Source organism: Cherax quadricarinatus, chromosome 50 (assembly GCF_038502225.1).
Source record: "Cherax quadricarinatus isolate ZL_2023a chromosome 50, ASM3850222v1, whole genome shotgun sequence".
Taxonomy (NCBI): Eukaryota; Metazoa; Arthropoda; class Malacostraca; order Decapoda; family Parastacidae; genus Cherax; species Cherax quadricarinatus.
Window position 1 is genome coordinate 19,646,664 of NC_091341.1, and position 25,361 is coordinate 19,672,024.

Consider the following 25,361-nt stretch of genomic DNA (forward strand, 5'->3'; position numbering starts at 1 on the left):
AAGAATGATCGGAAAATGATCGCTGTCATGTAAGTCTGGTAGAACAGACCAGGTGAAGTCTAGTGCAGTGGAGGAAGAGCAGACTGATAGATCGATGCAAGAGAGAGTATGAGTACGAGGATCAAAATGGGTGGGAGTACCCGTATTTAAAACATGGAGGGGGTGAGAGGCAAGAAAAGCCTCCAACTGAATGCCACGTGAGTCACAATGAGACCCCCCCCAGAGGAAATGGTGGGCATTAAAATCACCAAGTAACAGAAGTGGTGGTGGTAAGGATGAAACAAGAAAGGCAAAGTCTGGGATAGAAAATGCTCGAGAAGGAGAGAGATATAAAGAACATATTGTAAACCACTTATTCAAGTGGATACGGGCTGCAGTGTAATGCAGCGAGGTATGGACAAATAGTTGACAGTACGGAATATCATTGCGTAGAAGAAGGGCACTTTCATTAAAGGTCCCATCTGAGAAAGGATCCGAAGAATACAATAAATTATAGCCTGAGATAGGTTGGAAAACAGCCGAGTGTAATTTTGGTTCTTGTAAGCAAGCACCAACAGGGGAAAACCTGGAAAGCAACATCTGAAGCTCACCCCGATTACCCCTGAGGCCGCGGATATTCCACTGTAAATAGGCCATGATTGGCGATGAAGAAAATATCAGGAATCTGTAGGTAAAGGCACCTACGGACTAGAGGGGTTAGAAAAGTCAACGTGTGGTGGCATTGGAAGATGTTCAAGTAGCGAAGGAACGGAGCGTTGCGAAGAATGGGGTTGTGAAGATGGAGGAGAGGGAAGAGAAGGAACAGGAAGTGAATCAGTGTCCATTGAAGGTTTAGTCTCTGCAATATATTCTGAAATGGCTTCAAGTGTTTCTGAATTCAAAGATGTATGGGAAACCATATTGGAGATAGGAGGAGGAGGGTGAGTAAAGATTGGGACAGTAATGGACTGTACCAAAGTAGAGGGGGAGGGAAAAGTGTAAGGGACTGGAGATGAAGTGTGGGGGGGGACAGAAGAGGTAGAAACCTGGGAGGTGACAGAAGAGGGAGAAACTTGGGAGGGGACGGGGGTGGAAGGCATAGTACGAGGAGGAGGGTGAATCTCCACACTTGTAATAGAGCCAGAGAGAGGGGAAGAACTAGGTACAGAGACTGGAAAGGTAACGTGTGGAGGTGGAAGAAGGGAAGGAAGGGGCAAAGAAGATTTGAGCAATGTGGATTTTTTGGACTTCTGAGTAGAGGGGCGATTGGTATTAGGTGTCGTACGAGGTCTTGTCGATACTGGGGCTTGTGAGGAAGGACGCGAAGATGCGAGAACAGACTGAGTTGTAGTCGGGACGTCAGAGCCAAGGACAGCAAAAGGATTAGATGCCGTAATGGCTATGGGAGGGGTAACAACAGAGGAGGCTGCAGAAGATGGGACCCCAGAAGTGGGGGGATGTTTGGAAACACGAGAATAAGAAACACGGGGTAGTCTCCCTTGGAGGCGGAGATGAGTAACTGCCATAGCATAAGGGAGACCTTCTGCCTCTTTGAGGCAACGGATTTCACGTTCATTTAAGTAGACCTGGCAACGGCGGGAGTACGAAGGGTGAGCTTCATTACAATTAAGGCAAGATGGAGGTTGACTGCAAGATGTATTAGAATGGTTGTCGGCACCACAGACTGGGCATTCGGCCATAGATCTGCAATATTTCGCTGGGTGACCAAAACGCCAGCAATTTCTACATTGTTGCGGTGTAGGTATCACCTTTCGAACTTGTAACCGATGTCCCGCGACATATACAGAGGACGGGAGTTCTCGGCTGTCAAAAGTTAAACGAGCCACATTGCAAGGGTAACGTCTCCGCCCCCGGGCAGGAAGGACATAAGTGTCTACTTTGAGGATTGGGAGATCCTGGAGTTCCAGCTGTTCAAAAATGTCATTGCCACATGACTGGAAATTCTGTTGGACTATGGTATGGGGCAGAATGACAGTACCACTACAAGAATTGAGAGAAAGATGTTTTTCAATAGTGATAGGAGTAGTATCGATATTCGAAAGGAGAGAAAGATCATGAGCTTGGGTAGCATTCTGGACAGTGACGATGCGCGTACCGCTCTTGAGAGCGTGAAATGAAATATCTCTGCCAACATGACGCAGGAGCGCTTTGGCAATACTATGGTCAGAAAGGTAGGCAGAAGAAGAAGTTGGTCTTAAAGTAAAGAATTTAGTCCATTGTGTGGTCCGAAATTGAGCGTGGAGAGGGAGTGCTTGACGTGTCGGTCGTTTCCGAGTAGAATGGGAAGGTAACGACGGAGCATCATCAGGAGATTGACGTTGGCGTTTAGGAGTAGGACCGGAGTTGGTCCGGCATGAAATGGGTGGGCGATTCGAAAATTGCCGTACCGTAGAGGGAGAAGCCGGAAGCATAGTCAAAGGAGAGCGGAGTTCAGACAAATCGAAGGAGTCAGTCGAAGCCCCGGTACCTGAAGCGGGTGAGGAAACAGCACCAGCAAGAGGTACAGGGGCATCAGGAGTGTCCGAAGAGTGGTCTAAACACAAGGCAGGGTCAGAATGGGGTGCGGTATCAAGAAGGGGCCCGGGGGTAGTGGTTTCATGGACTAGGGCTGCCATGGTTAGGTTACTCCTTTGCTTTTTGTTTTTAAGAAAAAAAAAGAAAGAAGAAAAGAAAATAAAAACAAAAAAAAGAATAAAAAAAGGGGGGAGCGGGGAGGAATAGTTCCCAGGAGGAATGAAAGGGCCGGAAATCTCCCTCCGCGCCCAAGAGGACTCGACACCGCTAGTAGCGCAGATGCAGCATGGAACCCGTGCCATACCCTACCCTTCATGCCAGTAAACCAGCAATCCGGGATAGCAACCTCACATCTGCCGAGCTACCTCGGTGGACAAAAGAGAGGGCGGCCGGATATCCGCCACAAAGCATACCTCCTTCAGCCACCACCCCCGGAATCCGAAAGGTGGCTTCCAGAGATACACCCGTCGCCCAAAAGACACCCAAAGCTACTCCGGGATACCGGAGAGGGATCGGGACATCCCTAGGCAATCCAGATTCCACGGCAAACTACGCCACCGCCAAGAAACCTCAACGGAATGGGATCGACCCCGGTGTCCTTTCCCCTACCTAGGAACTAGCGCGCCTGTGGGAGAAATCACGAAGGCTAAAAAGAGGAAGGGCAAAAGGGAGGGGTGAGGAGGAGGAGGAGGAATGGAAAAAGGGGAGGATGGGGAGGATGGGATAGGGGAGGGGAGAATGGGGGGTAATTAGGTTCGGTCTGAGGAAGAAGACCGACAGGGCTAATTCCTCAGACCAAGAGCCTCTTCACCACGCCAAGGAGCCCCCCTTGAAGAGGACTGTCATTATAGAACATCATTGTATAGCATCAACAAATTTCACACCAGTAGCTTAATCCTCACTCTACACAATATTCTTTTAATATATAACCCTAATTTTTAAAGGGGTGGACTGGTAACCCAGGAAAAGGACTCAGTCAGATGACCAAAAGCTCCAGCAGTGGGTCGTCATATGACTAAGACCTGACCTAACCTATCCTAAGATTCTTTTAAGTAGCATTTCTAGATTTTTAATATTATAATCACAAAGTGCCAAACCCATGTGGATTATTAAGCACTGCTAACATTCTAAAAGTCTGAGTATATTTTTTTTTTTTTTAGTGCAATATCCCCTCAAGGTAGGTTCCTTGATGCTGATGAGGGGCTCTTGATCTTGGGCATTGGATCTGTGCTCCGGTTCCTTGAATTGAGCCTGAATACCTTCCATCGCCCCCCCCCACATGCGCTGTATAATCCTATGGGTTTAGCACTTCTCTGTGATTATAATAATAATAATTCAGTGCAATATATATTTGCACATTCAACAGGTTTCTAAAGTTTATGTTCTGCAGATACTGTATGCTCAGAATGAGGAGTATGTTTTGTGAATGCAGAGAGTGTACACTACTTATTATTAAGTCAGTTTCATAGTCTTGAAACCTGTCACCTGAATGTGAGTCATTAAGACCATGACTCACCTCTACATTAATCCCAGAATTAGGGATTAAACTCTTGCTTTATATACAGTGAAAGATACACACCTTTCCATATACATGTATATACTCTAATACAGTCAGTCAAAACTGAGTGTTAAACCCACAAATGTCATATAGATAATCCAATGTATTAGTATTATTAGAATTAGCTTTATCTGTATATTAGTACAAGTTAGTATACAACACAGTAATATGTTAATCCTGAGAATATTACCTATAATATACCATATATTTACAGTATATTTGACTAAGTTGTTACTTTGAATATTTAATAAAGCACTGTAAAGTATCACAGGCTCTCTTCATGTGAATACAGTGTCCCTCATTTTATGCAATAGATGTGTTCTAGGCTCATGAGAGCTGTCCTAAGATAAATCAGGCATTAGCACTTAATTCTGCATAATATGAATTTTCAGTATGCTTAGCAAACAGTTTTGACAGCATATGGCAAATGTATATTTCATGTACAGAATTTCTGACTGAAGGAGGATACTGCATAATATTGGATCCATGTTAACCAGGAATTGAGAGTTACCTCTGGCAAGTGATAGTGTGAATGATGGTAAAAGTGTTTCTTTTTTGGGTCACCTTGCCTTGGTGAGAGACGATCAGCATGTTAAAAGAAAAGAAGAGTAAATTAATATGTGAGCTGCCTGTCATTTGGCAACAGTGACAGAAAGGGCATGGCATAGGGTGGGTTATTTGTTTGAACGAGTATATTTACAGTAATAGAGAAGACTTCGTTTAGTGAAAACAGTAGTAAGCATGAAATATTGTCTAATGCACAGTAATAACAGAACCGCTGTATAACCCTATGGGTTTAGCGCTTCCCTGTGATTATAATAATAATAATTTCCACTTCTTCAGATCAAACCTTAGTGCCTGCCATTACTCAGGAGCTGTATGATTGTTATGGGTTTAATACATCCTTGACCTGTATGATTTATGCATTGAACACATCCTTGAGTAGTATGACTATTATGGGTTTAACACATCCATCCTTGAGCTGTGTGATATATGGGTTTAACACATCCTTGAGCTGTATGAATATTATGGGTTTAACACATCATTATAAATATAATAATGATAATAATTCTATACAGTATTATAACACAGGCTAAGCAAAAATTGTGCAGGTTCAATTATAGAAGTAGGTAGTCTGCATACAACATGATTTATTGCTTCTATAACACTATTTTACTGTAATTTGTGCAAAGAAGTTGATAAAACTAATCAAACTTATGTAACCTGGCCTAATATACAAAGATCCAGCAGTGATCCTGTTAGTAAGCAGATCTAGCAGTTACTGAATATGTTTGTAATTATCCAGCAGAAATCAATAGAGGTCCAGATCCATCACTTACTCATCCTTTTAATTAGAGAAGTGATAACAGGAAGATCAAATGAGACTTTCAAAGTTCTTGACCTTGAACAAAAGTAATCGTCAAGTTGTCAATATTATGCTGCACCTTCACTGACAAAATCGTCTCTTCAGCCAAATTTCTTACTGTCTGTAAAATAGATTAAATAAAATTAGGACTTTTGTATATGTAGTCATGTCAGTACTAAGCTGTTTGGAATTATCATCATATTTAGGGGTCAACACTAAACCCCTAGGAGTCATGTGTTTTGGAGATGGGAAGCAATCTGGTTCAGTCCAAGGGAGGACATGTCCAATTCCTTGAATCAAGAACCCCTTCACTGGCATCGAGGAACCTGCCTTGAGGGGAACTGTTTGGAAGAGTAACTGCTGGTTATTTTGAACGTTTATATCCTTCACTCCTGTGGAATTCATGTAGACACAAGTAATAATATGGAGAGTATGTGTGTGTGTGCACAGTGATACACTTGGCGAAAGAAGATTTTGAATTAAAAGCCTCAGATGCTTCATAACCATTCCTCAGGCTCTATGATCCCTACAGGTTTAGTGCTTCCCCCTCATTAACCCTTGTAGGTTTAGCACTCAGTTATGATTATTATATTATTAACCCCTAATTAAAAATGTAAGTAATGCATGATAGCCCTAGTGAACCAAGAAGCATGATTTATTTCTGTTGAGGGCCTTTGTCTTCTTCCCCAGAATGTGACTTGCAACAGTAACCTAACATCCAAATACAGTATCAATCTAAATGCCCCTCAAGGAAGGTTCCTTGATGCTGGTGAAGGGCTCTTGATCTAGGGAATTAGATCTGTGCTCCAGTTCCCTGAATTCAGCCTGAATACCTTCCATCCCCTCCACAGGCGCTGTATAATCCTACCCCTCGAGGGGAGTTCCTTGACGCTGGTGAGGGGCTCTTAATCTAGGGAATTGGATCTGTGCTCTGGTTCCCTGAATTGAGCCTGAATACCTTCCATCCCCCCATGTGCACTGTATAATCCTACGGGTTGAGTGCTTCTCCCCTTGATTATTATAATAATAATCAACCTAAATGCTAAATGAATTTTGTATGAAACAGTTTGGTAACAGATAATACCACATATTTTAAGAAAACAGAATAAGTAGGTAGTGTATATGAAATATGATATAGTGCACAGTGATAGTAGTTTGCTGGACAGTATAACTAGCTAAAATTCTGATGGGTAGACTTCTGGATGTGCATGTCTATAAAGGTGAGATTGATATGTCAGATTATTTAGTGGTAGCTAATAGGAAGATGCCTCTTCAAGGGGGGCTCCTTGGCGTGGTGAAGAGGCTTTTGGTCTGGGGAATTAGACCTGTCGGTGTACTTCCTCAGACCGAACCTAATTACCCCCTAATCCCCCGTTCCCTATCCCATCCTCCCCTTTTTCCTTTCCTCCTCCTCCTCCCCACCCCTCCCTTTTGCCCTTCCTTTTTTGGCCTTTGTTTTTTTTTTTTTTTTCCCACAGGCACGCTAGTTCCTAGGTAGGGGAAAGGGTACCGGGGTCCATCCTATTCCGTTGAGGTTCTTGGTGGTGGCGTAGTTTGCCGTGGAATCTGGATTGCCTGGGGATGTCCTGATCCCTCTCCGGTATCCCGGAGGGTGGCTTTGGGTGTCTCTCGGGCGACGGGTGTATCTCTGGAAGCCACCTTTCGGATTCCGGGGGTGGTGGCCGAAGGAGGTATGCTTTGTGGCGGATTTCCGGCCACCCTCTCTTTTGTCCACCGAGGTAGCTCGGCAGATGTGAGGGTGCTATCCCGGATTGCCGGTTTACTGGCATGATGGGTAGGGTATGGCATGGGTTCCATGCTGCATCTGCGCTACTTGCGGTGCTGAGGTCCTCTTGGGCGCAGAGGGAGATTTCTGGCCCTTTCATTCCTCCTAGGAACTATCCCTCCCCGGTCCCCCCTTTTTTTTATTTTTTTTTTTTATTTTTATTTTCTTTTCTTTCTTTTTTTTTTTTTCTTAAAAACAAAAAGAAAGAAGTAACCTAACCATGGCAGCCCTAGTCCATGAACCTGCTACCCCAGGGCCCCTTCTTTATACCGCACCCCGTTCTGACCCCGCCTCGTCTTTGGACCACTCTTCGGACACTCCTCATGCCTCTGTACCTCTTGCTGGTGCTGTTTCCTCACCCGCTTCAGGTACTGAGGCCTCGACTGACTCCTTCGATTTATCTGACCTTCGCTCTCCTTTGACTATGCTTCCGGCTTCTCCCTCTACGGTGTGGCAATTTTCGAATCGCCGGCCCGTTCCACGTCGGGCCAACTCTGGTCCCATGCCTAAACGCCAATGACAATTACCTGCTGATGATACTTCTCCACCTCGTTCTTCTCAGAAAAGATCGACACGTCCTTCACTACCTTTCCACTCTCAGTTTCAGACTGCACAATGGACTAAATTCTTCACTTTACGACCGACTTCCTCTACTGCCTATCTTTCTGACCACAGTATTGGCAAGGCACTCCTACGCCATGTTGGTAAAGATATTTCTTTTCATGCTCTTATGAGCGGTACACGCATCGTCACCATACAGAATGCTACCCAGGCTCATGAGCTTTCTCGTCTTTCCCATATCGATACTGTTCCTGTAACTATTGAAAAGCATCATTCCCTCAATTCTTGTAGTGGTACCGTCATTCTGCCCCATACCATAGTTCAACAAAATTTCCAGACATGTGGCACTGACATTCTTGAACAGCTGGAACTCCAAGATCTCCCAATCCTCAAGGTAGACACTTACGTTCTTCCTGCCTGCGGGCGGAGACGATACCCTAGCAATGTGGCTCGTTTAACTTTTGACAGCCGTGAACTCCCATCCTCAGTTTATGTAGCAGGATATCGGTTACAAGTTCGAAAGGTGATCCCTACACCGCAACAGTGTAGAAATTGCTGGTGATTTGGCCATCCAGCGAAATATTGCAGATCTATCGCCGAATGCCCAGTCTGTGGTGCCGATGACCATTCTAATACATCTTGCAATCGACCTCCCTCTTGCCTTAATTGTCATGAGGCTCACCCTTCGTACTCTCGCCGTTGTCAAGTCTACTTAAACGAGCGGGAAATCCATTACCTCAAAGAGGCAGAAGGTCTCCCTTATGCCATGGCAGTTTCTCATCTCCGCCTCCAAGGGGGACTACCTCGTGTTTCTTATTCCCGTGTTTCAAAATGTCCCCCTACTTCTGGTATCCCATCTTCTGCACCCACCTCTGTGGTTACCTCTCCCATAGTCACTCCTGTAGCTAATTCTTTTGCTGTCCTCGGCTCAGACGTCCCTACTTCAACGTCTCAGTCTGATCTCGCTTCTTCGTGTTCTCTCTCACAAGCCTCAGTAGCGACGAGATCTTGTATGACACCTCCTCCCAATCGTCCCTCTACTTCTCAAAAGTCAAAAAAAGGTCCGTTAACACCTACCCATCTTCCACCTCCTCATTTTCCCTTCCCTGTCTCTGTACCTGGTTCTTCCCCTCTCACTGGCTCTGTTACAAGTGTAGAGGTTCACCCTCCTCCTCGTACTGTACCTTCCTTCCCTGTTCCCTCCCAAGTTTCTTCCTCTTCTGCCACCTCCCAGGTTTCTGCCTCTTCTGTCCCCTTCCATGCTTCTCCAGTGACCTCCACCCTTTCGCCCCCCCCCCCCTACCTTGGTACAGTCCATTACAGTTCCAATCTTTACTCATCCTCCCCCTACCGTTTCCAATATTGTCTCCCATACGACGTCTCTGAATTCCGAAACACTTGAAGCAATCTCTGAATATATTGAAGAGACCAAACCATCAATGGACACTGATCCACCCACCGCTCCTTATCTCTTCTCTACTCCATCTGCGCAACTCCTTTCTTTACAGCGCACCGTTCCTTCGCTGCTTGAACGTTTTCCACTGCCTCCGCATGTGGACTTTTCTAACCCCTCTAGTCCGTAGGAACCCTTACCTGCGGATTTCAGGTATCTTTATCATTTCCAATCATGGCCTATTTACAGTGGAATATACGCGGCCTCAGGGGTAATCGGGGTGAGCTTCAGATGTTACTCTCCCAGTTTTCCCCTGTTGGTGTTTGCTTACAGGAACCAAAATTACACTCTGCTGTTATCTCTCCCATCTTAGGCTATAATTTATTGTATTCTTCAGATCCTTTTCCTGATGGGACCTTTAATGAAAGTGCCCTTCTTCTATGCACTGATATTCCGTACCATCAGCTATTTGTTCGTACTTCGCTGCATTACACAGCAGCCCATATCCACTTGCATAGGTGGTATACGCTCTGTTCTTTATATCTCTCTCCTTCTCGGGCATTATCTATTCCAGATATTGCCTTTCTTGTTTCGTCATTACCACCACCGATTCTGTTACTTGGTGATTTTAATGCCCACCATTTCCTCTGGGGGGTCTCACTGTGATTCCCGTGGCATTCAGTTAGAGGCTTTTCTTGCCACCCACCCCCTCTATGTTTTAAATACAGGTACTCGCACCCATTTTGATCCTTGGACTCACACTCTCTCTTGCATCAATCTCTGTCTGCTCTTCCTCCGCCGCATTAGACTTCACTTGGTCTGTTCTTCCGAACTTACATGACAGCGATCATTTCCCAATCATTCTTACTTCCCCTTCATATTCACCACCTCTTCGCATCCCACACTGGCAATTTGATCAGGCAAATTGGAACCTTTACTCACACCTAACTGTTTTTAGAGAGGTTCCTTCTTCGTCCTCCATCGATGAGCTTTTACACCTCTTCTCGTCCTCCGTTTTCACCGCAGCTTCTCATTCTATACCCCAAACTTCGGGCAGGCATTCTCAGAAATGTGTGCCTTGGTGGTCTCCTGCTTGTGCTCGTGCAGTACATTTGAAACACGCTGCATGGGGCAGGTAATGGCACAATAGAACCACAGAGAGACTTTTTGATTTTAAGCAGAAGCGTGCGATCACTCGCCGAGTCATCCGTGATGCTAAACGCACTTGCTGGCGAGATTATGTCTCCACCATCACCTCTGCCATTGTTCTCCCTTTCCGCAAACCAGGCACTACGAGACATGAAACCTCCCACTATCGTCCCATTGCTCTTACCAGTGCAGTTTGCAAAGTGATGGAACGCCTAGTAAATAGACGTTTAGTGTGGTATTTAGAGACACAACAGTCTCTCCACTCGTCAATATGGCTTTCGTAAGGGACGTTCTACCATAGACCCCTTACTATGCTTGGATACGTATGTTCGTAATGCCTTTGCGAATAACCACTCAGTTATTGCCATATTTTTTGACCTTGAGAAGGCATATGACACAACTTGGAGGTATAATACTTTAGCCCAAGCCCACTCCTTAGGCCTTCGAGGCAATCTACCATCCTTCCTTAAGAACTTTTTAACTGACAGGCATTTCCGTGTTCGGGTTAATAATGTGCTCTCCCCGGACTTTATCCAAGCTGAAGGTGTCCCCCAGGGATGTGTTCTGAGCACAACACTTTTTCTCCTTGCTATTAATGATTTGGCCTCTAGTCTTCCATCAAATATTTGGTCATCACTCTATGTTGATGACTTCGCTTATTGCCTCTGCAGGCGCTGTCACCTTATTACAGTTTCTCTGCAGCATGCAGTCGACCGTGTTTCCAATTGGGCCACCACACGTGGGTTTAAATTTTCCAGCACTAAAACCCACCAAATTACTTTCACTAGACGCTCTGTCATCTCCGATCATCCTTTGTACCTCTATGGCTCCCGTATCCCTGAACGTGATACAGTCAAGTTTCTTGGCCTCCTCTTTGATCGTAGGTTATCCTGGAAACCTCACATTACCTCTCTGAAGGCAACTTGTCACAGCCGGCTGAACCTTCTTAAAACCCTTGCTCATCTTTCATGGGGAGCTGATCGTCGAACCCTCCTTCGCCTACATTCCACCCTTATTTTATCGAAACTTGATTATGGTGACCAGATCTATTCAGCGGCATCTCCTGCTACTCTCTCTAGCCTTAACCCCATTCATCACCAAGGATTACGTTTATGCCTTGGTGCTTTTCGCTCTTCCTCTGTCGAGAGCCTCTATGCAGAAGCAAACGTTCCATCCTTATCCGATCGCCATGATGCCCATTGCCTTCGCTACTATGTACGCTCTCATGATCTCCGCAATCCTTCCATTTATAGAATGGTCACTAATATTAGTAGACATTCTTTATTTGTTCGCCGCCCCTGTTTACTCTGTCCCTTCTCTCTTCGCCTTCATTCGCTCTTGTCTTCTCTTCAATTACCACCTTTCTATGTACATGTAGCATCTCACTTTTCCCTACCCCCCTGGGAAGTTCCAGCTGTTTGAGTCTGTTCTTTCTCTCTCCCTTGCTCGAAAGCCCAACTGTCTATGGTCACTTCCCGCTCTCTTTTTCTTGACCACTTTCACTCTCATTCTCATGCCATTGCTGTGTACACAGATGGCTCTAAGTCTTCTGACGGCTTAGGATTTGCAGCACTGTTTCCGGACAGCGTCATACAAGGGCATATACTATCTTCGGCTAGTATTTTTACTGCTGAATTGGTTGCTATCCTTACAGCACTTATCCGTATTGCATCTATGCCTGTGTCATCATTTGTGGTTGTCTCAGACTCCCTTAGTGCTTTACAGGCTATACAAAAATTTTATACACCTCACCCCTTAGTCCTCCGTATCCAACTTTGGCTACGCCGCATCTTTACCAAGCATAAAGATATTGTTTTTTGTTGGGTCCCTGGTCATGTTGACGTACAGGGCAATGAACAGGCAGACACTGCTGCGCGGTCAGCAGTACATGACCTACCAGTTTCATGTAGAGGTATTCCATTTACGGACTATTTTGCTGCAATATCTTCCCAACTTCACACCCGTTGGCAACAACGTTGGTCTACTATGCTTGGCAACAAACTTCAATCTATTAAACCGAGTATAGGTTACTGGCCGTCTTCTTATCACCAGTGTCGAGGCTGGGAGACTACTCTCTCCCGTCTTTGCATTGGCCATACTCGTCTTACTCATGGATATCTCATGGAGAGGCGCCCTGCTCTTCTCTGTGAGAATTGCCAAGTTCCATTATCAGTCAGCCACATTCTGTTGGACTGCCCACTTTATCAACGAGCACGCAGAATTTACCTCCGTCGTCGTCTTCGCTCTGCTGCTCTCTCTTTACCTTCCCTTCTCGCTGATGGACCCACCTTTCATCCAGACTCTCTCATTGACTTTTTGACAACAACTGACTTACTTCACAAATTCCGATACCTTCAGCCCTTTCTACTTCAATCTCTTGCTACCCTCTACCCCCGTACTATCCCCTGCCCCGCTGTTTTCTGTAACCACTGATCATCCCTCCTCCCTTCTGCCATCCAATACCCTCGCTTCCTTCCCTACCCTGCAGCGCTGTATAGCCCTTGTGGCTTAGCACTTCTTTTTGATTATAATAATAATAGGAAGATGGAGTGCAAGGAGAAGAATCAATGGTAAAGACAGAAGTTAAACCAAATGAACTTAAGGAGTTAGTGGAAGATATAATTAACTGTTGGAAGGTCAGAGGTGTGGGACAGCTTTAAAAGATAATGAAAATTTAATATGAGGTGGGAGTTATGATAGCTGCTCTTTGCTGATGAAAAGAAATTGCAAAGTTTGTTCGAGGAATTTGGGAGCATATGTAAAGGAAGTAAATTAAAGAAAAACAAAAAGAAAGGAACAAGGCAAGGAGAATAACAAAAAGTCTAGGCAGTGAATGGCTGGAAATCAGATGGAAGAGAAGGCATATAGAGGAAGTGAATGTATTCAGATGTTTGGGAGGGGACATGTTAGCAGATGGGTCTATAAAAGATGAGGTAAACCTTGGAATATACGAGTGGAAAAGGTGAATGAAATATTATGGCTTCTGTGGAAAGAAAAAGTTTATTTGTGGAAGCAAAAGGGAAAATGTACTAGAGTATAGTGGTGTGGAAAATTTTTAATTTTCCGAAACTATAGTGCCTAATAGGTGTTTAATGTGTCGATATGAGTCAAAAATATATTTGACAATAGGATAGAACCAAGAGTTCCCTTTGTGCATGCGCGGATGTGCGGGGGGAGAGGTCGACTAGGGCCATGGGGGAGGCGGGAGTGTTTTGAATATAGTGAGGAGGCTGGGAAAGCATGGAACCAGGAAATTGGCATTCACGGCGGCCTAAGGATTAATATAGGCCTCATTTCATAATAGGAAGTGTCGTAACTGTGAATAGTTAAACAGTCAAGGTTAATGTTTTAGTAGCTGACCTATATTCAGCTGACCAGTGTACAGTGAGAGAATCATAGCAGAAAACGCCAAATATATCTATAAACTCAAGGAAAGTCAGGTTGTAGGTGGCGTTACTCCCCTCAGTGTTTTAAAAATGGCTGAGTCAGCAGAACAGGTCAGGAGACAACACCACACAACCCCCGATAAATGGAAGTGAGGGGGATTTGGAAGGATAAAACCATGGATTAAACCTTTCTGATCTACCAGAATGGAAAGGAGTTAGAAGTTAATTGAGGAAGCCAGACTGTGAAGTGAGATGGGAAGGGGAGTGTGTAATAAGGGGTTAACTGTAAGGGTTTTGTGAAGTTAAGGGAAAAGTGAGCAGTGAAGAGGGTTTTGAAGAGGAAATTTTACTAGTAATTCAGTGTGATTGCTAAAGCAGATACTGAGTGTACTAGGGACTGGAAAAGAGAAATAAATATTATTGTATATGAGTAAAAGAGCGAAGAGTGAAAATGGCAAGCATTAGGGGGGTACAGGCTGCCATAATTATATTTATATTTCTTCTACTAGGCAAAGCACTACTGCTCAAAAATTGAAAAATATAAGCATAACCCCAGAAAGCTCTGGCAACAACTAAAACAGTTGGGGTATAGCCATAAGCCAGTAGATAGGTCTAACATAGTACTCACTATCGATAATGAGGTATGCCATGAAACATCTAAGGTGGCAAATTGCTTTAATTCATACTACACATCTGTTGCATCAACACTAGTAAGTAAACTACCAGCTGCATCAAATACCCTCAACACAGACTCTGATAAGTTTCAAACATACTATACCAATAAAGGGGTAACCCCAAACAGTTGTCAACTAGTAAGTGTATCTCATGACTTTATTCAAAAAGAACTAAGCAGGTTAAACCCAACTAAGAGCACAGGCCCTGATAACATCCCGTCTAAGTTCCTAAAAGATGGTGCTTCTGAACTGTCAATCCCTATTGCTCACATAATAAATCTATCAATCACCACTAATACCGTACCGGAGGGGTTCAAGGAGGCCAGAGTTACTCCTATCTTCAAGAAAAATAGTAGGTCTGATGTAAGCAACTATAGGCCTGTTAGTATACTCAGTATAATATCTAAAATTCTAGAGGGCGGTGTATTCTCAAGTAGTTAAGTACCTTAATGACAACAACATTCTCCATAGCTATCAATCGGGCTTTAGAAGATCCTACTCAACCCACACCTCCCTTATTAATCTGATGGATTACCTGAGAACTGAAATGTCAAAGGGGAACCTCATAGGTATGGTAACCTTAGACCTGCAAAAGGCCTTCGATACTGTCAACCACAGTATATTATGTAATAAACTTCAAGCTATCGGTATAGGTTCTGTAGACTGGTTTAAGTCCTACCTTAGCAACAGGAGACAAATAGTCAAAATCAACAAAACAGAATCAGAACCCCTGCCGATAACATGTGGAGTTCCCCAAGGTAGTATTCTGGGTCCCTTATTATTCTTATGTTATGTCAATGATATGCCTATCAGTGTCAAGTGCAAACTCCTACTGTATGCAGATGACAGTGCTCTGTTAGTGTCAGGTAAAGACCCACAAGATATTGCTAATGTTTTAACACTGGAACTGGAGTCCTGCAGCAAATGGTTAGTAGACAACAAACTATCATTACACCTAGGGAAAACTGAAGCCATTCTCTTTGGCACGAAACATAAACTGAGAAGGGTAAATAACTTTAATGTTCAATGTAATGGGGAGCCCATCACTTTGGTATCATCAGTAAAATATTTGGGAATTTCCTTTGACCCATGCATGTCAGGAGAATTGATAGGGAACAGTGTAGTAAAGAAAGCGAATGCCAGACTGAAGTTCCTGTATAGACAAGCACAGTGTCTACCTACTGAGGCTCGCAGGACCCTATGTCTAGCCCTTATACAATGCCATATGGATTACGCATGCTCTTCATGGTACTCTGCCTTGACAAAAAAACTGAAAGATAGACTGCAAATCACCCAGAACAAAATCGTAAGATTCATCCTGGGGCTGAGACCAAGAGAACATGTAGGCCAGGATGAATTACAGCAGTTGGATATGCTGAATGTTGAAGACAGAGTAAAACAACTGAAGCTAAATCATGTTTATAAAATTGCTCACAAACAGTGTCCAGAATATCTTGCTGTCAATTTTGTCAAGGTTGGGAACCATAGCAATCATCGCACTAGGGGGAGAGAGCACAACTTTGTAGTATCCACAGTCATTGGCCAGGCTTCAAACACCTTTTATTGTACAGCAATAAAGGAATGGAACAGACTACCCGCACCTGGAGTTTACCTGGAGAGAGTTTCGGGGGTCAACGCCCCCGCGGCCCGGTCTGTGACCAGGCCTCCTGGTGGATCAGCCCCTGATCAACCAGGCTGTTGCTGCTGGCTGCACGCAAACCAACGTACGAGCCACAGCCCGGCTGATCAGGAACTGACTTTAGGTGATTGTCCAGTGCCAGCTTGAAGACTGCCAGGGGTCTGTTGGTAATCCCCCTTATGTATGCTGGGAGGCAGTTGAACAGTCTCGGGCCCCTGACACTTATTGTATGGTCTCTTAACGTGCTAGTGACACCCCTGCTTTTCATTGGGGGGATGGTGCATCGTCTGCCAAGTCTTTTGCTTTCGTAGTGAGTGATTTTCGTGTGCAAGTTCGGTACTAGTCCCTCTAGGATTTTCCAGGTGTATATAATCATGTATCTCTCCCTCCTGCGTTCCAGGGAATACAGGTTTAGAAACCTCAAGCGCTCCCAGTAATTGAGGTGTTTTATCTCCGTTATGCGGGCCGTGAAAGTTCTCTGTACATTTTCTAGGTCGGCAATTTCACCTGCCTTGAAAGGTGCTGTTAGAGTGCAGCAATATTCCAGCCTAGATAGAACAAGTGACCTGAAGAGTGTCATCATGGGCTTGGCCTCCCTAGTTTTGAAGGTTCTCAAAACTAGGGAGGCCAAGCCCATGATGACACTCTTCAGGTCACTTGTTCTATCTAGGCTGGAATATTGCTGCACTCCATGTCAAAGCTAGTCATAGCATGAACCAGTTTAAGAAGAGTGCCAAAAGGTGTCTGATGAATGTAGCTACAGAACGGGAGGGGAATGATTTTCTATTTTTTATCTAACATACGTGTAAATTTTACCTTATTCCTAGTAATGACCCTCGTATTGTAGATAGTCTTAATGACCCTCGTGTAGTAGATAGTCTTTTTAGTATGATAATAAGATGTTATCTTCATTATAGAATAATAAGAAAATATTATAACCTTTATATTATAATAATAAGGTAAAAGGACCCCAATGGAAATAAGTCACTCTGTCTGACTTTTTTGGGTTATCCTAGGTTCTCTACACATATGCTGCTATGTATGATAATTCTATGTAACTGTATTTGTGTATACCTGAATAAACTTACTTATTCCTGGTGGAGAGTGAGGGAACGTGATTTATGGGACCACAGTAATAAAGTGGTAAAATGAGTGAATAAGGGTAGGACCGGGTGACTGGCGCATCACCATGGACTGTGTCCCGGGGAAAATTACCCTTGGTTTAATCATCACTCATCGGTCTCAGATCTTAATGGAGTGATCTCTAATGTGTATAATAATTATGAGACATTAAATCGTCTTGTGAATTGTAATGTAATTAATGATAATAACACTAAGTTAAGAGAATGCGTGAAGTGAAATAAGTCGCCTTGCTCCGAGTGAACACGTTAGACCTCGTTCCCGGGACGAGGATAATGAAGTTCATTGAGTCACGACTTCTAAACCGGGACAAACCAACGGATACCTCGTCCTGCTGGAATGAGAACCGTGTCGGTGAACATTAAAATGGTATAAAATACCGACAGGTTGTCAGGTAAGACACATATGCAACAGTTAGGTATCTTTATTGTGAAACGTTTCGCCTACACAGTAGGCTTCTTCAGTCAAGTACAGAAAAGTTGATAGAAGCAGAAGATACTTGAAGACGATGTAATCAGTCCATCACCCTTAAAGTTTTGAGGTGGTCAGTCCCTCAGTCTGGAGAAGAGCATTGTTCCATAGTATGAAACAATATGGACCCATATGGACCCATATTGTTTCATACTATGGAACAATGCTCTTCTCCAGACTGAGGGACTGACCACCTCAAAACTTTAAGGGTGATGGACTGATTACATCGTCTTCAAGTATCTTCTGCTTCTATCAACTTTTCTGTAGTTGACTGAAGAAGCCTACTGTGTAGGCGAAACGTTTCACAATAAAGATACCTAACTGTTGCATATGTGTCTTACCTGACAACCGTGTCGGTGTAGCAGGACATCGAAATGAGATGGTGAATGGAGGAAATGAGTATCAATCACCCACAGTTAAGTAACCCTTCTAGTTATAGCAGACTGATACTGGCCAGTTAGGTATGTTGTAATTGGATAGGTTATGAGTGATCCAGCTACATCAAGTGACCACCAGAGAATATCTGGTAAGTGGAGAGATTATGTACAAGTGTTTTTCCTTGATGGATATATCCATGTGTAACCTACCCCCCCCCTTCATTCAGTTACACTAATATAATCTATACAGTCCACAATTAATTAGTAGCACCGTACTTGTGGGTGCTATCCAATCCATACTGGTCTCGGATAGATATGGATAAGATTGTGAGGTCGAAGGGACCACCTGCCGTGACCAGGGGTGGTTAAGTTTTCTCACATGTCTACACGGGGTGACTACGGTAAACAATACGGTTGTCTCCCAATGAGATTACTTGTATGTATATAATGTTGAGGTACATACAGGTAATCACCCCTTGAAAATTTTCCATAAGTGGCATCAACACTTTCATGTGGGTGTGAGGCATGATTTTTAAGACTAGTGAGAAGGCTAAAGGTAGTAGAGATGTCATGTGGTGTGAATATTATGTAGAAAATTCAGAGCACAGAGATTAGAAGACAGCATGGTGTTATGAAAGATATAATTCAGAAGGCAGAGGATGACTTTTTCAGGTGGTTTAGGCATTTTGCGAGGATAGAGAAGATAGGATGATTTAGAGTGTGTAAATCTGGGGTGGAAGGAAGGCAGAGTAGCAGTCATCCCAGGAAGGCTTGGGGAGGGAGATAAGAGGGTTTGAACACTAGTGGCTTATGCATTTATCAGGCTTATGTGAACATGGTAAATCAGAGTGGAGGCCACTGGTTTTTATGGTTTGAGGTGGTGCTGGGGTGTGAGCAAGATAATATCTATGAAGGGATTTATGGGAACCGGTTAGCAAGACTTGAGTCCTGGAGGTGAGAAGTACAGTGCCTACACACTGAAGAGTGGGGATGTTAGTCAGAGTCATTTGAATTGTGATGTTTGTACTCTTCTGGTAGGACAACTTTTGAATGAAGGAAAAAGTATTTGTTTCGGGCATGATACCTTGGTGGGAGATGGCCGGTGTGGTACAAACAGTACATTATAAAATCGCTTAAAAAACTCTCAGTTAAGTTCCGCTGGTATGATATGTTGTTTTAAAATCTTTGTTACTTATACTGAGGTAAATGAAAGAAATTTCTGCCATAAGAAGCACATTTCTCATGACATTCTATACTTGTTTCACCACACCTGGTAACAATTACATATACCGCCAGTATATGTAATCATCGATATATCATGTAATCATGAAATATCATGTAATCATCGAAATATCACCAATTGTTTTAAATTATGTATAATGACAATAATGTAAATTTTGGCTTCCTACAGATTTATTAAATTTATAAAATATAGAACATGTAAGAAGATAAGACAAAAATACTAGTGTAGGAAACAACACCATGACGTGTTATGAGTGACGCTATGACAGGTGCTAATGTTATGATGGTAATACCGTGGCAGGTATTTGTGTTATGACATGCTATGACAAGTACTAATGTCATAACAGTAACACTGGCATGTGGTGGTGATGTGACTGATGCTATGATAGATGTCATGACAGTAACACTGGCTGGTGTTGTGAAAAACGCAGTAACAGGTGTTGATGTCATAACTAATGCCATTATAGGCGTTTGGTCATGATAGTGACGTCATAACATGCTTGTGTGCATGACTGCGCACAGAAATGTATCATGATTTGCCCCAGATATCGTCTGATCATTACGGTTGATAATATACCAGCTGGTGTGTGATCCACGCAGCATCAGCAGACTTTAACATCATCAGCTCAGCTAAGATCTCTAGATTTTCCCTAGATAGAATCCTTTCGTAACCTACTACTGATAATAGTAACTAACCCACAAATATGGGCTTTTATATGTAAGTTTATTTAGGCGCAGATACACATAAGTGCAATTATTATACATAGTGTAAGTTACATAAGATAACCCAAAAAAGTCGAAGTAGCCTTCTGGGCCGGTTATAAATTTTGCAGTTCTGTTTGTAACACCTAAGATGGTGTTAAATTTCCTTACAGTGAATTAATGATAAAAGTTATCAAGTATGCAAGAAATAGATTTCCTGTAATATTTAAAAAGTTAAAACAATTCCCATGGGATGTCTCTCAGCATTGACTGTATACAGGGCCGGATTCCCACATAGGCAAACTAGGCATTTGCCTAGGGCTCCGCGCATTTGGGGGCCCCGCGGTCCAAGGGGTTCAGGGGCTCATCCAAGACTGTGCACATGGTGCAAGTGCAAAGGGGTCCCTACCTAAAAAGTTCAAGTGTTTAGAGAGTAAAATTGATTTTTAAAAATTAATCAAAACAAAAATAAATAATGAAATAAAATAAAATAAAAATAAATAAACCTAACCATAGATGGCAACACTCAACACGCCTTTGTTTACATCAGAACAGCTGTGTTTTCCCGCTAATGGGTGAGTATGGGAGATTCCTCTCCAATTTTCTGTAGTAATTACACGTTATCTAGACTTGTACTGTGACAAATTAACTGAAGTGTTGTTGATAGACATTGATGTGTATGGATAAATGTTTGTTTTCGCCTCTAAATGTTAAGGGATGAAGCTTTTGAAATGTTTGAAGAGAAAGCTAAACTGCTGGTGAAAGACTACAGTTACGGGGCTGATCATCAGCGGTCAAGGAAGAGGAAACGCAATTTTGAAGAGCCAAACAATGAAATTGTGTTGCTACCAAGGCAGAAATGTAAGACAGCTACATACTTCGTCATTCTGGATTCACTGATTACAGAATTGGTGAAAAGAAAAGAAATCTACCAGAATCTCAATGACAAGTTTGGATTTCTGTTCAAAATTACTACTATGCCAGATGCAGAATTGAGAGAAGCTGCATTAAAGTTGCAACAACACCTTTCAGCAGATGTTCAGGACACATTTGTTTAAGAAATAGTTCATTTTTCTGGGCATATGAATCAGATTAAAACTCCACCTGAAAAATGTGCGCCCTCAGCTGCTTTGAAACATTTAAGAAATGCAGGTATCTCAGAAACCTTCCCTAATGTTGACATAGTGTATCACCTTTACCTAACACTTCCAGCTACTAACTGTGAAGGAGAACGTTCATTTTCTGTTTTGAAAAGAGTGAAAAACCAGCTCCGTTCAACAATGAGCCAAGACAAATTGTGTAACCTAGCCTTGTTGACCATTGAGTCTGATCTAACAAGAAATATTGGTTAGGTTAGGTTAGGTAAGGTTCGTCAGGAAACAGGACAAATGTTTCCTGACGCGGGTCTTAGTCAGATGATGACCCGCCTTTGGAGCTTTTGGTCATCTGACCGAGGCCTTCCGCTGGCTTACCGGTCCACCCCTTTAAAAATTATGGTCATTTATAACCATTGTTATATACAAGAAATATTGATTTTCAGAATATAATTGATGATTTTGCCAATATGAAATCCAGAAAAAAGTTTATTTAAGAAGTGCCTGTGAATATAAACAATTCTTTACTTTCTTGAGTTTATATGATTTGATAGTCTTATGCATGATGCAATGATAACAATAATGGTCAGTGATTTATTAAGGGAATAATAGTGCTGTAGTGATTATGCTGAATATAATAGGTACATGATGTCACTACTTTAATAGCCTAATCTAGTAATACTATGCTGTCTTGAGTTTATTCTCTTTAAAATGCATGATTTAACAAGATAGTTATAATGGCTGTTGGTAAATGGTTTTGGTTGTCTTGATGTACTTTCCCTATTAAATTTAATCTAAATAGCCAGAATGTATTTAATTGGGCCTTAAACAGGCTCACACCGACCCCCCCCCCACCCCCAAGCTGGAAGGGGTCGCTTCGCTTACCCGTAACTCAAAGGGGCCCCGCCAATCTGAATAGCCTAGGGCCCGGAGACTTCTTAATCTGGCCCTGACTGTTTATATGCTTACAGAGTTTACTTAGATCTCTATGCCCCTCAAGGGAGGTTCCTTGACATTGGTGAGGGGCTCTTGATCTAGGGAATTGGATCTGTGCTCCAGTTCCCTGAATTAAGCCTGAATACCTTTCACATCCCCCCTCCCACAGGCGCTGTATAATCCTACGGGTTTAGCGCTTCCTTCGATTATAATAATTAGATCCCTATATTTATGTATATGCACCCATTATTCAGATCCCTATTTTAAGGATTAAAGTATGCTTGTCTGGTGGGGAAAAGTTCACGTGCAGATATTAATAAATGACCATAAGTGTAGTTGATAGACTTATAAATCCTATCAACCAATCAATGACCCTAGTGTAGTCAATAGACCTATAAATCCAATCAGTGACCCTATTGTAGTCGATAGACTTGTGGAAAATTGCATTTAGCTGAATGTATCATTATATACATAACAGTAAATGAACAAAGAATTATTATTTATCAGTTAGACAAGTAGGAATTTGGGACACCTAGGTCGCAAAAAATGTCCCCCTTCGATACCTACCACTGTCATATCCACAAGTTGCTCTGGACCTATTAATTAAATGAAATATACATACACCAGGAATGTTGGTAAATATATAAATTTGTGGACTATATTAAAAATAAACGGTTATATATACACAATTACATAACAGAAGGAAAATATATCTTAATATTACTCACCAATTTGACTGGAGATTAATGTGTATCATACTCAGAAAACCTCACTCTTAACTAAATCTATGAAAATAATGCTGGCCAGAATTACACACAAATCTAGAGAGCTTATCTGAGGTTCCTGGAGCTGTCTTGTCCAGTCGCCTGATATCTCAAGTTATGCAGGAATGCATATCCACCAATTTCGCCTCCTATTTGAGAGGTGTCAGCACAATTTTAACCTCTAGAGCACGAAAAATTCTTCCCCACTCACCGTTTCTAATACAAATTCAAAACCAAGATGGCGAGTCCCCTGCCCAGCCGCAGGCTTTCCGTTTTCTATGACATAAATATTATTAAATACAGTATGGCCATCTATTTACATATAAATACTGAATTTCTGGAAAATATATACAGTATTTTCCACAAGACTTATAAATCCAGTCAATGACCCTCGTATTGTCGATAGACAGTTGCATCAAATGACTAAATGATAACCAGCTGTCAAGGTTTTCCCAGGACTAAATTTCAACTATTTTCACTGATCAAAACAAGTTTAGTAATAAAATTATAGCCTAGTGTTTACTGATGCTATGATATATTTTATTTAAATATTGACACCTGACGCCTTTACTCAGCACTAACACAGAATTTGTGTTGATCCAAAATGCTGTAAATTTCCTATGTTAGATTGTTAGAAAAACTGAATAATTTAATGCGAGAACAATTTGGATAGCAGAAGACTGCAGGCGGTGCAACATCCCCCCCCCCCCCCCCAGTTAAAAGCAGAGGCGCCATGAATACGCTAAGAGACAACGCAGTGTCAGGGGCCCAAGACTGTTCATCTGTCTCCCAGCATATATAAGGGGGATTACCAACAGAGACTCCCTGGCTGTCTTTATGAGGGAGTTGGATAGCCTGGCTGGTCAGTACCTGACCAACCAGGCTGTGATTCGTACGTTGGTTTACGTGCGGCCAGCAGTAACGGCCTGGTTAATTAGACCCTGATCCACCACGAGGCCTGGTCACACACCGGGCCGCGGGGGCGTTGACCCCCAAAGCACCCTCCAGGTATTATATATTAATTTTATATTCACAAGTAAGAGATAACCGCGTATAGGTCATACTACACCTGGGAAGTGGGAGGTGCTTACACTTCTTGAAATAAATCCTAGTAATCTATTAGCTTTATTGCACATACTTAGACATTATTCAAGGAGGGGAAAGCAGCTCCAATTCTATATATATATATATATATATATATATATATATATATATATATATATATATATATATATATATATATATATATATATATATATATAAACCCTAATGAATAGACTTTTCCAGAAAAAATATAGTGATAGATATGTTTTTCATTGGCAATGATATAAAATATTTTATTTTTCTACCAAACCTAACTTAAAAACCTCGTCTAACCTAACTTAAAACTAACGCAATTTTCTTTTAGTTAAATTCTGCTATGTATAGCATAAGTCAGTTTAAATTTATTTAATATTACTTAACACCAATGACATTTTTTTTTCGTTATGTTCAGATTGGTTTCCGCTGACTTACAGCAGACAAAATTTTCATTCTGCTAATTAGGCAGAGAACACCCGTGTCGAATTGGCCAAACTCTCCGGTTCGGCTTATCGGCACGACATAAGCAAGTTTATTCAGGCACAGGTACACATGAATACAGTTACACAAATTATCATACACAGTAACATATGTGTAAATTACCTAGGATAACCCAAAAAGTGACTTATTTCCATTCGTTAGATGACTTTCAGCGACTACTAAATTAGCAACACTAACCTGGTTTGTAAGAAGTGCAGGTGTGCTAGGGTGGTGGTGAAGGTAGAGACGGTAATTAAGACCTGAAGGGATACCCATCAGACGTAAGACTTTCTTGGCCAACTCTTCAGCAGTTCGTTGACGGAGGTAAACAGCGTAGTAGTGGGTGTGCTGGGAGCTTAGACGTACATAGATCTTCACCTGCATGCTCAGCCTGTTCGGAACAGGTAAATAAGTTTATTTAGCCACAGGTACACATAAATACAGTTATTATACACAGCGTAAATTACCTAGGGTAACCCAAAAAATGTCATGACAAAGTGAACACCACCCACGGGGTGAGAAGTCCAAAGTTCTTTAACCAGAGGTTTGGTAAGCTGGGGGAGGTAGGTATTAGGAGGTAGGTATTACATGTAGGTATTAGGAGGTAGGTATTACATGTAGGTATTAGGAGGTAGGTATTACATGTAGGTATTAGGAGGTAGGTATTACATGTAGGTATTAGGAGGTAGGTATTACATGTAGGTATTAGGAGGTAGGTATTACATGTAGGTATTAGGAGGTAGGTATTACATGTTGGTAATAGGAGGTGGGTATTACATGTAGGTATTAGGAGGTAGATATTACATGTAGGTATTAGGAGGTAGGTATTACATGTAGGTATTAGGAGGTAGGTATTACATGTAGGTATTAGGAGGTAGGTATTACATGTAGGTATTAGGAGGTAGGTATTACATGTAGGTATTAGGAGGTAGGTATTACATGTAGGTATTAGGAGGTAGGTATTACATGTAGGTATTAGGAGGTAGGTATTACATGTAGGTATTAGGAGGTAGGTATTACATGTAGGTATTAGGAGGTAGGTATTACAT

General features: G+C 42.4%; 1 protein-coding gene across 3 annotated transcripts in view; it reads right to left on the reverse strand.

The window, feature by feature from the left end:
- Positions 1 to 4,945: 4,945 nt before the first annotated feature.
- The window catches only part of LOC128695391 (uncharacterized), a 69,922-nt gene continuing 49,506 nt past the window's right edge, over positions 4,946 to 25,361 (reverse strand). For all 3 annotated transcript variants that reach the window (XM_053785953.2, XM_053785952.2, XM_053785954.2), the window contains 2 exons: positions 24,511 to 24,703; positions 4,946 to 5,559 (listed from right to left, as the gene is read on the reverse strand). In XM_053785953.2, the coding sequence (XP_053641928.1) occupies positions 5,461 to 5,559; positions 24,511 to 24,703 (292 nt within the window). In that variant the 3' untranslated portion in view covers positions 4,946 to 5,460. The remainder of the gene's footprint in view (positions 5,560 to 24,510; positions 24,704 to 25,361) is intronic.